The sequence below is a fragment of the Micropterus salmoides genome, unplaced genomic scaffold (genome assembly GCF_014851395.1).
Source record: "Micropterus salmoides isolate LMB-PRFRI ecotype aquatic unplaced genomic scaffold, ASM1485139v1 Ms_hic_scaffold_7, whole genome shotgun sequence".
In the NCBI taxonomy this organism is placed as follows: domain Eukaryota; kingdom Metazoa; phylum Chordata; class Actinopteri; order Centrarchiformes; family Centrarchidae; genus Micropterus; species Micropterus salmoides.
In genome coordinates, this window is record NW_024044459.1 from 18813972 (window position 1) to 18828114 (window position 14143).

The following is a 14143-nucleotide window of genomic DNA, read 5'->3' on the forward strand; positions in this document are numbered from 1 at the left end:
GCTCCACCAGCAGGTCAAAACTTGCACATGTACAACACTTCAGATTGCAATGAGATACTTCTAAAGACTGATTCCATGGCAATATAGCATGCTAGTGTGGCACATAGGACGCTGGACATTTATAGGTAACTGTCCACTTACTTGTGTGAAAGGAGTACTATGTACCTCTGAAATGCATAAACTTACATAAAATGGAAATACTATACACAGGTAGGCCTACCTTTGGATTCCTACATAATTAGTAGCTTGTTTTTTGTTTAGTTTTTTTAGCTTAAGTTACTTTTTGTGGACAGTGCGCATTTGTTTCTTCTATATTTTAATGTCCCCAGTGTCCTCAGTGTAAATTACACCTATGCTCAAAGCCATCTATTAGATTAATGAGGGAGGAGGGAGTTCATGTGTCTAACTGTACCTTCTGTGAGACTCATAGAAACAATATTACATTTGTTTTGGCACTGTACTTTTGTAAAAAAGTTTTGGCAGGATGTATATACATTTATTACAATAATATTATAATATCTTTATTTGTAGAGAACTTTTCAAAAACAAGTTACAAAGTGCTTTAACAAGTGTAAAAATAATACAATAAATAAAAACAAATACATAATAACAGCAAGAAAACACTTAAGAGACTAAAATAAAAGTTTAAAATAAATGTAATAAAATAAAATAAAATAAAATAAAGTCAAATAAAATCGGGAAAGGCTCACCAATCAAAGTATGTTTTAAGAAGGGACTTAAACGACTCCACTGACTCAGCCGACCTGATTTTCTCAGTCAGGCTGCTCCAGAGCCTTGGGGCCCTGACTGCAAACGCATTATCCCCTTTAGTTTTCAGTTGAGACTCTGGAACAGACAACAGACCTCTGGCCGAGGAACTCAAGGTACGTGCCAGTGCGTATGGGACGAGGGGGTCAGAAATATAACAAGGCGAGAGGCCATGAAGAGCTTTAAAAGTAATCAATAAAATTTTAAACATACTGGGAGCCAGTGTAATGAAGCTAAAACAGGGGTGATGGGGTCATATTTATTTGTTCTGGTTAAAAGCCTGGCAGCTGAGTTTTGGACTGTCTGGAGTCGATCAATAGATTTTAGGGTTAAACAAGTAAAAAGGCTGTTGCAGTAATCCAGGCATGATGAAATAAAGGCATGTCAGAATGATTCCAGGTTTCAGCAGAATGTCCTTTTTGGGGTTTTCAGTAATGAAAAGCAACACTGCGACCATTATTTCATTCCATCCATCCATCGTCAACCACTTATCCTGTGTAGCTACAGGGTCACGGGGGGCTGGAGCCTATCCCAGCTGACATTGGGCGAAAGGCTGGGTACACCCTGGACAGGTCGCCAGTCCATCGCAGGGACTCACATAGACAGACAACCACTCACACTCACATTCACACCTAAGGACAATTTAGAGACACCAATTAACCTAGCCTGCATGTCTTTGGGTGGTGGGAGGAAGCTGGAGTACCCAGAGAGAACCCACGCGGACACGGGGAGAACATGCAAACTTACACAAATGCAATTTTACAAACAAAAAATTCCTATTTATAGTATTTGAGAAAGAAATTTAATGTTATTTTAGAACAATTAGTTTCTCTTCCAACAAAAAGGCTCTGAAGGTGCTTAATATCTGTACTCGCTTGAAGGTCTTTCTGTGAAAATATATATTTTTAAATATATTTTTCTCTTATTTTGTTGTAGTCCCCCAGGCTATATGTACTTTTGTATCTCGTATGTGTTGTGTGTGTTTGTGTGTTGCATTCCCTAACCCTAACCCTTTTCTACTAAGACAAAAAAAAGTTCATGTCTGCCCCCGCTTCGGTAGGTGGCAGCAGGGCCCTGCATGGACTCACACTGACCTCAGTGAGGAAGAGAAAATGGGCGAGGAAGCTTTGCTGGCACAACAGCGCCACTTTTGAGCGGTCCTTCACGCCGTCAACAAAAACAGTCCGCACAAGTTGTCAGACTGTGGCCAAGGAAAACCAAGAGAACAGTGCCACGACGATAGAGCCTTCAGTTGTATGTGAAAGGTATATTAAATTACTTCGGTTCAATTAAATGTTGATAATGCATGAAAATACAGCTAAAAACATGACAGTTACCGTTACTCCTTAACAACCGACGGTTACTAGGAGCTTAGCTTGCTAACGCCACTGGTTGAACTAGGCATCAAATAGGGCAGGAAAAAACTAATACACTGTACATTTCAACTTTGTTTGTAATTAATGCTAGACAACCAAACTATCTCTTAGCTTTTAAGTCACTGTAACGTTAAGGTTAAACGCTGACGTCCAGGTGTTTGCACTGAAATCTGCGACCCGTTAATGGGAAGTTAGGTCAGCTATGGTGGAAAGACTGATTAGTTGACCAACGGTGACAGGCGATGTGTTGGCTCTACAAACAAAACCCTTCACTACTGGCCACCTGTTTATGATATCAGGGCTATCACAATATATAATAACTGCTATCTACCATTTTAGGTGCTCTGTCTCGACATTTTTGATAAAAGGATATCAAACAATCTGACCAGAAAAACCTTTGGAAATGCAGTATAACTTACTGTATCTAAACATGTCAGCGAATCTGTTAGGACGCAAATTACTAAAGATTGGCCAAGTCTTTACTACAAAGTTTTTGCTCATCAGAATGTTATATTACCACGTCCATCGGATCTAACGTTAAACTCTTACTGTGAAATACTCCAAAACAATTGTAAATAACGTTATAATCTTTATGATGTTTTGATCCTCAGTCATTCAGCAAAAACTCAGAATGGACCAAAGTGCTGTAATTAAAGCTGGTGCAAGAGATTAACAGCGTGTGTGACTTTTTGTTTCTTCCAATAGTTGTTACCTTAAATAATAGGTTTGTGCTTTTTCAAGTCTGTCTTTAAACAATAGTTGGTATGCTAACACTGCTGCTCGTCTTTCTGCCACTCAGTGAGCGTAATTGCGTTCTGTGTCATCAGATGAATATGAGACTTCAGACTGCTGAAGTCTCATATTCAGCTTCAGATAAACTTTTGAAAAAATGTTTTGGCCTCCACTTATATTAATAGCCAGTATGAACAGGAGAAATGGTTACAGCAAGCAAAACCTGTTTGAATGTACATATGGGCACCTGACCATTGTTTTAAGACCGACTTGGAAAATTGTGGACCTATCCTTTAAATAATCTACGGACATTAACCTTAACTGCAAATATACATTTAAAATGGGTGAAATCAAGATTCGGATTGAGGCTACCATTTATTATCTAAAAACAAAATGATGGAGATGGAGAGACTGTTTCCCGGTCAGTTCCACAGTAGTGGATAAGACCTCATTACCCTATTAACTAAAAAAAACAACAACTTTGTTTCTAGATCAAAGATGGTTCAAGACAGTGCTCAGATTCGACGGCAGGGTGCCCAGGACTTCATGGCATACTATGACTTTGCCTGTGCCAGGCAGGATTCGGTCCCTCTCCCTGCTGTGAGGATGAACCTTGACAAAGGGATGCTGGACTTTAATGGAGACATGGTCAAACTCACAGACTGGCCACCCATTCTCAGCTCTATCTGCATTAACAAACACTTGCACCACATTGCAATAAGTAGCACATACCAAGCTAGTCTGGGTTCTGGAGACACAGGTAAGGCAGAAAATAAACCTGATACATCAAATAACAGTGAGGGGGGAAACATTTTATAACCTTTTTATTAGCTATGTTATTGAAACATGCACAGGGTAAATTCAATTAGAAACTTGAATGACATTAATTTTGCATGTAAACATTAACTCATATCACCACAAATTTCAGATAGAAGGTACTATAAGTCTAGCTTCAAGAAGAAGATCCCAGCCATTCGCTCTAAGGACATGACATTTAAGTTGTGCAAGGCCCTGAGAGAGTGTCTGACTGTCTCTCCCAACCTCAAGACTCTGCAGCTTAATGGACTTCCACTGAGAGAGAGGGACCTCATCAATATGACAAAGGTAAAAACCATATGATTTGCATTTGCCACTTCTTTCTTCGCTCTCTATTACTGGAAGCAATTTCTGAGCTGTGAGTGAATAGAAATAATAAACGTCTTTGAGGAGGAAACATAATGTTTGGATGTGTGAGACACTGAATCTGGGTATTGATTAACAGCTCCTCTGTTCAAGAGTGGAATTTGCTAACAACTAAAAAGTATGAGCCATTACATTTCAGGGTTTGGCAAAAAGTGTGTCCTTGGAAAACCTTTCGCTGGCTAACTGTCCAATCACTGATGAGGGCTTAGAAGGTATGTATATTCACAGTATTCATTTTTTCCTTCAGAAATCCTTCACACAATTGTACTATAAGTCAGCATGTTGTCTTTATAACTGCCATTTTCACATGTTTTAGTCATTTGCCAAAGTGTGAAGTATTCTACAAGCATCAGGATGGTGGATTTTACAGGATGCAATCTCACCTGGAGAGGGGCAGAGCATATGGCCAACATCATCAAGGTATAATATGTGCCTTTTTAAGACTTTATCTGGCATACTATTTTTAAAACGTTATGGACTCTGTCAACTGTAGTGACATGCAGTTAATTATTTTAAACTCCAACCTTTTGTAAAAACAAATGATTTGCATTACCAAAAAGACATGTTTGTATTTTTTGTATTGTTTTTTCCTCAGCATCAGGGAATGCAGAGGCATGGTACCGCATGGGCAGAGTCTCTCAGGTATCGACAGCCACAGTTTGAGGGAATGGGAGGTCTCCGGCGTATCACGCTAAACTGTAACACTTTGATTGGGGACCGGGGCGCTGCTGCTCTTGCACATGAACTGGTCGAGGACCTCTGGGTTAAAGGTTAGTAGGTGTGTGAGAAAGAAAGACAAATACAACAGATTGTTTTGTTGTTACTGTTTTCCTTTTTGATGGAAAGGTGCTCAGGTTTTCTGTTTCTTTTGTGTGGCTTGTTGAACAGCTGTGGACCTGCAGAGGTGTGGTCTGTCCAATGAAGGAGCTCGTCGTTTGCTGGAAGCCTTGAAAACTAATTCTGCTCTTTGTGTGCTAGATATTCGTAATAACCCCTTAGTTGGTAAGAAGCTACCTCAACCAAAGTCATAACAGTTTATAGATTTTTTTCACACTGCATAGAACTTTGGTCAAAATGATAAGTAATTGGTATGTTGTTTGTTTCCTCACAGCATGTCTGTATTGTGGGTGTAATAAACATTACAGCCTCTAGGCGCAGCTAGCGCATTGTTACACTTTTATTTAGCTATGTCCCCATTGCATACTCATTCTAACCAACTTTCCAGTATGTAGAGTTTTCATACCAGTAAAATGCTTACTTTAAAATTTCTTTATAATGTTCAGAAACATCTCTGAAAAAGCATTGTCCTTGCTAAATGTTTTTCCTTTACAGACAAGGTCCTAATTAAAACAATAATAGAGAAAGTACTAATGAATGCTGATGGACAGTCACCCGAGGTCAGTGTCTGGAGCTAATGTCATCATTCAAAGTTTAAGAAAAAATATTTTGTCACAGATGGCTTGTATCTTCCTTATGTTATGCTGCAGTACTGCTGGATCAAGCCTGCGGCTACAGAGCCTCAGGGAGTTTCTGGTCCGAAGAAACGAGCACTACCCAGTACAGTCAGAGGAAAAGCTACATTTAGAATAGGTAAGTCGTTCGATCCTTGGTCAAACAAAACATACTACAGATATTTTTAGCAGTGACCACACAATCAGCCCATAAAAATATTTATTTGATATTTTCTCTTTTTATTAAAATTGGCAAAAGGGTCTTGTCTCAGCAATTCATCAGGCTCATAAATATGTATAAAATATCTTGTATATTACTGTGTGACTAAGTGACATACTGATTTATAAAAAGAATTGCCAATTTGGCATTTAGATAAAGTTGAAATGCAAAACTGCAACTGTCTACAGCCTGTGCAAAAGTGGATTCTCAGTGGTTCTCAAACTTTTTCACATCAGGGACCCCTAAACTAACACAAATTAGACCATGGACCCCCATTTGATTTTGTCCCAGGGTTCCTCATCTGATAGGAGGAGAGACCCATGACCAAAACAGTCAAACATTCGGTCACTGTGCTACTTACAGATAGAATTATAACAAAGATTAAGTATTCTTCTTTTTGCTGTGGACCCCTGGAACCCCCTCAAGGACCCCTTGGGGTTCCCAGACCCCACTTTGAGAACCACTGTGTTATCTCAGTCTTATATTGTCTCTTTCTGACTTCTGTCCTTTTGGCTTTTAAGTCATCTGGAGACATGGTAAGAACACTATTCATTGTCATCCTGTTCTCCCTTTGTTACTCCAGATAGCTCTGCTGACCGGTGCAGAAAGAAACTAGAAAATTGTCTCTTAAGTGCTTAATGTGGTTTATTCTGTAGATCCTCACCCTACACCATAGTCAACACGTACTTAATACATAATCCTGCATTTGTGGCTGTAAAGCACCTGATGGATACATCGTATACCACTCCCTCATTACCAGTAATTAATGTAGTAATTAACTCATATTAACGCCAGGAATTGTTATACATATCATGGAATCAGGATTATTCACCGAAGTGCATTGAACTCCGTGAGGGCCTTGCATCCATGATTTTGTTTGTCCTTGTTCAAGAACAGACCCCAATTGCCAATGCTCCCAGAAAACCTCACTGTGGTTGTGAATTTGTACTTCTTTACATGGCTCTCTTTCTGGTGCAGCCTCTCGTAAAGGACCATCTTCTGGAGGGCGGAGTTCAGGCGTTGCTCAGACACAGAAGCCCTTTTCCCGCTCCCGATGTGTACCTTGGCGGGCTGCTGCAAGAGCTGAACGACAGAGGTGAGAAGATGTCAGCAAACTAATTTACTTTCAGTTTTTTTTTTTGTTTTTTTTTAAATAGACACCATTTATGAACTTAGGACATCCTATTTGTTATTTTATTTGATGGAGCTCAGTCATCAAAGACTACTATTATGTTGGATGCCTTTGTTGCAGAGGTATGCCTCCTGGAGTCAGTGTGATAGATCACAGCTTTCAGGTGAGTTTTCTTTTGTTTTTGTACAGTGTTTTACTCTTTAAAAGACTCATCTTGACAGCAGTATTTCAAGCAAGTATGGATTGGATTAATTTCAGATGATTTGCCAGAGACTTTCTGGAGTAGAAAATAGATCCAGAGCCCTGTCAATAAAAGGGGTTCATCTGTTGAAATTAGGGTGCAGCTACAGTGAAGGTCACCGTGGAGTCAGATTCGGAGGGAGAGGAGGAAGACGAAGAAGTGGTGGTGGAGGTAGACCAGAGACCATCCTCTCTGGACAGGATCACTGGACGGCAGTTTGAACATGTGCAGGTTAGTCACATCTAACTAGTTCCCAAACTGCAACTTTTGAAGTTTTGTAGACAAGACAAAGGCAACAATTTTGGACCTAATCAGTTTACTTTGAAGCACTTTAATGCTGTGTATTTGTGTGTGTATTCTGGTTCATGTCCTGCAGATGGAGCTGAAAGAGTGTTGTCTGAGACTGGCAGAGGAGCGCAGGGCCAGACTGAAAGCTGAGTCAAGGCTCATGGAGGTAATGATAATCTCAAAAATACTGACATGCGATTTTTGGCCTGTTATTTATTTTTTGTGAACTTTGCTGTTAATGTTTGTAAAAGCCAAAGTTTATGGTATGACACAGCAGAATCCTTCTTCCATGCAAACTGAATATAGCTTGATGATCAGCTGCCACATTGAAGTGGGTTTTAGATAATTATTGTCATTATAACTACAAATTAAGTGTTGGTTGTTCAGTCTAAAATTGGGAAAAAGCTCCATAGCGTTAAATATATATTATTATACTGTAGCGAATAACGCAGTTGAATGACATCACTTCTGACAAACCGTACTCCACTTTCCCTTAGTCATGTTCTCATACAGCATAAACCAATGTATTTTTCTATTTAATTAATAAATAAAATTTCCATTTAAAATAACATGTTACTGGCTCAGATAATCATGTATATGATAGATTGTACTTTGCATGGAGTAATGGAATTATATATGACTTTCTTTGTTTTGATATTGGTACTATATAGCGGCCCATGGCCAGCCGCCCTGCTCTCTAAATATCTGCATCAGCAAGTAAAAAAAACATATCAAAATAACGTATCAAACCGACAGACATTCATGCTTATGAAACACTTGAGTGTAATGGTTAACCTAACCCTTACAGTACTGTATTATGTCCATATAACTGGCTTAAATATGCCCTTTTATGTCCTTTTTTTTAAATTTCTATTCAGTATGAGTTGGAGAATGCCCGTCTTCGTAGAGCCAACCTCTCCCTGTCAGAGGCACTTGCCGCCACTGGCTCCACATCAGCACCCCCTGCTTTCAGTGCACTTGAAGACGAGGCAGTCCTCGAGAGCATTGAGAACTCCTTTACCAAGTTCCATGCTTTCCTGGATCTACTCAAGGATGCTGGGTGGGTATTCTTAAAACTGGCTAATATAACATTACTCTTTACACCTGCCACCAGAGCTACATCTCAAACTTTAAGTTTCAATATGTATCTCCGGTCATTTCTGTTTTTTTCTGTGTTTTTTTTTAATTTGTATTGTCATATTGGCATTTCCCACGTGGGAATATGTTACACCCTGTGTCAAAATGGAATTGCACTCTGACAGAATTCCAATAGAAAGCTTTTATGAATTAATTCAACTATTATTGTTTCCTTTTTTATATGTTCCTTAATCTGATTTAGTTTTTAGTGTATTTCTTTTTGGAACACAATAACAACAATCTGTTTTTTGTCTGTTTGTTTTCAATTAAATGTTCACAAGGTACTACAGTCGACCATCAGTCAAAAACTCTTACTAGGGGACTTTTTGCATTAAAGAAGTAGCAAATGTTTGATATTTTTTTTACAAAGACCATGTGGCTTTCCCTGAACTCCCAATAGAAAGCCATAGGAAGATAATTACATAAGTTCAGACAAGTATGCGATACCTGCCTCAGCACAAAATGATTCAAAGCAAAAGTAAATGACAGATGAGAGTTAGAGACCCAGATCTTAATTTTCAGGCACTGGTGAGCCAAACCAGATCTACAAGCGGGAGATTAGAGGACATTTTGCACAACTCCAATAGGAGACCCATGTTGCTTTGTGTCTGCTGGATTTAGAAGTTGTCTAACATGTCAGCCATAGGCCAATAATACTGTCAATCAAGGCTTTGCTGCTGTGACTTTGTTTGGGGTAGGGAAACTCAGCTATTTAATGTCTCTGGGGTCGTTGTCAAGATGATCGATACCTGTTGATAGTCGTTATGGGCGTTGGAGACACCTGAGGCCAACTCTGAATGACCACTGTGGGCATCTTCACCTGAGGCCAAAAGTGAACATTTGTTTCGTTTCCCGGGAAGCTTTAAAAATGTATGGAGAACCACATGAAGTTGTGTAGTTGATGTGCATCATACTAGACTGCATGACAATCAGAAGTCAAAGTGGAACCATTAGGTATTTTAAGACCCTTTGTGCAATATGCATAAAGATGTAATAGATTTCCTTTCAAGTAATAAACGAGTACATTTCCCAAAAATTCTGGGCTTGTTTTTGAATGTTTTAAATTGACTTACCATAGATGTAGTATTAGATTTCTGTTTCATTCTGACCTAACCTTTGACAACACTAGTCTGTTTGTTTTGGTTCTGTTGGCTTCCAGTATTTGGAAATCTGGTGCTGAGCTCATTTCAGATGAGAGTTTCATTCTGTGTGGATGAGTTTCACTGTGACCGAAGCACCAATTCTCTCCTCTTTGAGCCTTTTATTGTGGTAATAAATTCCTTTGCTTATTTTGTTTCAAATTCATTTATTTCATTGTTTACCTTGATCCATACTTAAGGGCCATTAAAGGATGCTGAGTTGTTCTGAAACCAGAGGCATAAGATGCAGTCAATAGGTGGGGAGTAAAATCTACCCAGTATTGTCCTTGAATATGGACTATGTCTTACTTTGCTGTCTTTGCTACATGCATTTACATTGCATTTTTTTGTGGCCACTATCTTTGTAGTCAGGCCTTCACTTTGTAATCCCTGTGTTTGTAAAATATTGCTTCATATCATCAGGACATCAGTGCCCCACCATGTCCACACTATATAGAAAGAAGCTTCTCTCTATGGTTGCCATTCAGTGCTTTTAGCATTACATCTAATAGCAGTTCATTATATCTTGAAGTAATTAATCCTAATGCATGTGGCCTCTCAGTTGACATTTTCTCTGGTAAAAAAAAGCCACTTGTATGTAAGGTAGCATTTGTTAACATTTACCAATTCAAGATCTCATATTATTTTGGCGTGCACTTCATTAGTGCATGAATTAAATCTATGTGCCAACTCTTGACCCTTAATTTTAATGGCTTTCATCTCTTTTTTTTATGTAGGCTAGGTCAGCTAGCTTCACTGGCTGGAATTGACAAGTCAGATTTCCACCCTCCAGGAAGACCTCAGCTCTCCTCCACTATACAGTCACATTTGGGTGGCGCAGCATCACTGACTAGAGGGGAGTATCGGGAAGTTCGGCCACAGACTGATGCTTCGCCTTTGCTAAGGGTATGCAAAGCAGTGTCTAGGAAACGCTTGCCATGTGACTGTGCGCAGTGTTTCAGTTTCATGTTTGCTTGTAGTTTACAGCATGCAGTTTTAAAACTGAGTCTACTTGACCATAAGAGACTTTAAATCCATATGCAAATGTAGCATTTTGGTTCAAAGTATGAATTGCTTAACAGCACCGCAAACTTGCCTTCTGCAAGAGGCACTGTGCACCTCAAACATTTCCATCGTATATCTGAGCTGTGACACTGTGGAACCGCATTAAGTTGAAATTACAATTAACTTGACCTATTCTATACCATCTCTATGTCAAATTTGAGGATTTATATTTTTCATAGCACTCTACAAATTGATGTATACCATAATGAGACATTCAGTTGTTATAGTCTCTCCCTGTCTTTGGTAGTAACATTACATTCATGGGCTAATTTAAAGATTTGTCTGTGTTAGTCCATTTTTGTCATCAAACCTCCACTTTCTATCTTTAGGTAAACAATGACATGCCTGCTCGCCCTGGTAGACAAGTGGACACCACCGCTCACAGACCTCCATCCTTAGTCATGGAGTCCTTGAGTGAAGACAGGCTGCTAGATTTAACCTTCAGTCGGGCTTCTGGACCTGCGGTAGACCCTGGTGTAGGTGGAGCAGAGGAACCAGATAAATATTCAAAGCCTGATACCCAGCATGACTTGTGTTCTGAGCACAGTTTCCGTAGCCAAAAATCCTTTGATAAGGTTTCCTTAGGTAAAACGTTTCAGACTCAACCAAGCCATCCCAAGAACAGCAGTAGCTCTCACAGAAGCAACAGTTCCCATGGATACAGCTTCAACAACAGCTATGCTTACAGTCATGCTTCTCACAGCAACAGCTCTGTTGCTGGATCCGGAAGATCAAGTGCTTGTGACGTTATAAGTGACAAGACAGAGCCTGTGGGACCATTAGGATCCAGGAACAGGGGACAGGGAAGGCTGGTGACAGAAGGCCAGTCAGGGTCAGAAGGGTCAGAGGGGAAAGCCTACCCTGGAAGGGAGACTCTGGAGCAGATCAGGTCTCTGGGCGGTTTGGACAGGCAGTCCGATAATGAATCCTTCTGACCAGAGAAATATGAAAAGCTCTGTCTGTGTCTGTTATAAGTGCATTCTCCTTTAAAGTGTTTCTCGTTACATCTTGAGAATGTAGATTTCGTACATATTTCTTTTAACTCTAGAGACTTTGTTTCATTTCCTACATCTGCAAACTCAGTTATTTCATTTTAGGGAGAGAGCATGAGAATGAGACATTTATTAAACATCTTGCCAAAGCAGAAGTACAATTGACTGTCCCATGAGATTCAAATTTTAGTTAGTGATTGAGACAAAAGTGTCAAAGAAAGCAAAAAAAATATTTTTGACGTTTTTCCTTTTCTTTTGGGAAAGCATAACTTTTTTTGCAGATGCATTTTCCACTTTGGTGCATGCACAATGTAACACTTTTACTCAGTAAAATGTGATAGTAGATATTTGGGTCTCCAAACTAAGCCCAACCCAATCAAGTCTTGATTCAAGTGTGCAAATCAAGTTCCTCCCAATGTTTCATGTGGGAATGCATCAAACCTTTAAGGGAAATTACAATCTTAAAGCTTTTAGTAAATTATTCACTGCTTGTTTTCTCTTTTTATGGATGTTTTACACATTTTTTTTAGATGTGAATGCTTATGTAGAGACATTTATTTTTTGTATTTAATTTGTCCTTTTTTTAAAAAAATGTTATGATGTAAAATAGTATCATTTTGTTGTTCCTGTGTAATGAGCCTGCACTGCTCTGAAGTAAATTTTTTTAATAAACATGTTAGCAGTTTCAAGTTGTGCTTGAGCTTCTAAGTTAAAAACTCCAAATTTTAAAAATGCATCATCACAAAATTTCAGTTTTTAGTATGCCCTAATATACTGTACATGCAGTAGTAGTGAACTAACACTAAAGTAAATATTCACTCATAAAATCAGTGTGTTTTGACCTTTTCATACAGTCTATGGTTTAGACAGAAATTCCTAAAGGCTGCTTGCTGAAATACCCTGGTTTTACTAACATTTATTCTCAGTGCTGCATGTGTTACAGTTTTCCCATTCCCACTGGTACTATCCATTCCTTCCACCTTGTTAGAGGGTGAAACTGTTCTGGACCTGTGTCTCCCAACTTTCTAGATGCTGGACCAAAATCTGTTACGACATTTGCTGTTTACGGTGTGTTTTGAAGCTGTGTACTGAGAGACAAAGTAATGGGACCAGAGCATGATGTTTGTGGGTTAGAGTAGGACAGAGTGTTCTGTTGGCCTGTCTGTGCACCAAACACCAGCAAAAGCCAAAAGTACAGCTGTGTGTGTGTTTCACTGTAAAGTATTGTCAGTGTTACGTAATCTTTGATTCTTGCAGTGGTCTTTTGTGGTACTTTTTTCTCAGACACCTCTTTTACAAATATATGTACTGATATTTTAAAGACTGATGTAGAGATTTTATTTCTTACTTGTGTACAAAGATAGTTTCTGATGGAAATGATATAATTTTGTCACATCTCTTTTTTCCCCTGTCTGTGTAGTTTACATAAAACTTTAATGTGTGCATTAAAGAGCGAAGAACAAGACGGAGTTGGACTGTGTTGTCTCGGGACAATGCGTGATAGCTGTCTCTGATGTTTCAGTGCACAATATGAAACAATTTCACAGTTTATGCACAGTTGCTATAACAACCTGGGTCACTGTTGAGGCTGGCCTGATCTTGACTTAATGCTGGAGCAGTTTTCCTATAGTAAAACCACCCTTCTCAAATTTCTGTGAGGCATTTGTGCAACATCCCAGCCATACTCTTAAAAAAACAAACAAACACTTATTCAGTTTAAAGCTTGACTGTGTAACTATTAAAAGAAAAAATAGCATTCCTCTCACAAATGACGCGCTGATTTCATAAACACGATGCTCAATTCACTACACTCAGAGATTTTGCTTCTACAACCTTGGTCTGGTATGAATACTAGCTTATGGTGGCTAATGCTTGCAAACTGTTACTGTGTTTTAGCATTTACCAGTAAGAAAACTTAAACAATAGGAACAAGTGATTATATAGTAAGAGTGAAAGTGAAGCGACAAGTTAGGGATGTTGAAACATAACTTGAAGTCAGACCAAAACTGGTTCATGGAAAACAAAGAATGACAAAGTTGAAGTCATCATTTGATGGTGTGGCACTCTTCATGGTTCCCGGTCCGGAATTTCTGTCAGCAGGGCATTAAGCAAGTACTGAAGTTCCTCCTTTGATATTTCTTGACCTGTGTGACAATGGAAAATGACTCTTTAGCACTTGTGAAGGACAGTGGGTAAATGGTCAGTTCAGTTTTAATTTGTTTTTATGAGTGATCTGACGCTGGATTGATTCACCATATTGATAAAAAGGCACAAATAAAAAAAAAAAATCAAACCAGCTCATAACTCCTATGTTGAAATATGTGAATAATTAGTTAATAATAATAAAATGAATTGAAAAGTTGGCCCTGAAGTTGCAGAACAAGAGCTTTATCACTCTCATGTAATAAAACAATCACCTG

General features: G+C 38.9%; 1 protein-coding gene across 1 annotated transcript; it reads left to right on the plus strand.

Annotated features, from left to right (window-relative positions):
* Nucleotides 1–1791: 1791 nt before the first annotated feature.
* Nucleotides 1792–13188, plus strand: cep78 (centrosomal protein 78). The gene is made up of 16 exons (XM_038704095.1): nt 1792–2033; nt 3368–3636; nt 3805–3980; nt 4198–4270; nt 4375–4478; nt 4654–4828; nt 4947–5060; nt 5391–5455; nt 5546–5648; nt 6708–6825; nt 6982–7024; nt 7199–7333; nt 7479–7556; nt 8269–8450; nt 10404–10572; nt 11061–13188. The coding sequence occupies exons 1-16, from the start codon at nt 1807–1809 to the stop codon at nt 11664–11666; spliced, it is 2637 nt and encodes an 878-aa protein (XP_038560023.1). The 5' UTR covers nt 1792–1806; the 3' UTR covers nt 11667–13188.
* Nucleotides 13189–14143: the final 955 nt, after the last annotated feature.

Coding starts and splice junctions, on each gene's coding strand:
- cep78 (XM_038704095.1), top strand. CDS start 1,807: ATGTCTGCCCCCGCTTCGGTAGGTGGCAGCAGGGCCCTGCATGGACTC. Junction 2,034..3,367: donor CCTTCAGTTGTATGTGAAAG/GTATATTAAATT, acceptor CTTTGTTTCTAG/ATCAAAGATGGTTCAAGACA. Junction 7,025..7,198: donor TGATAGATCACAGCTTTCAG/GTGAGTTTTCTT, acceptor TGTTGAAATTAG/GGTGCAGCTACAGTGAAGGT.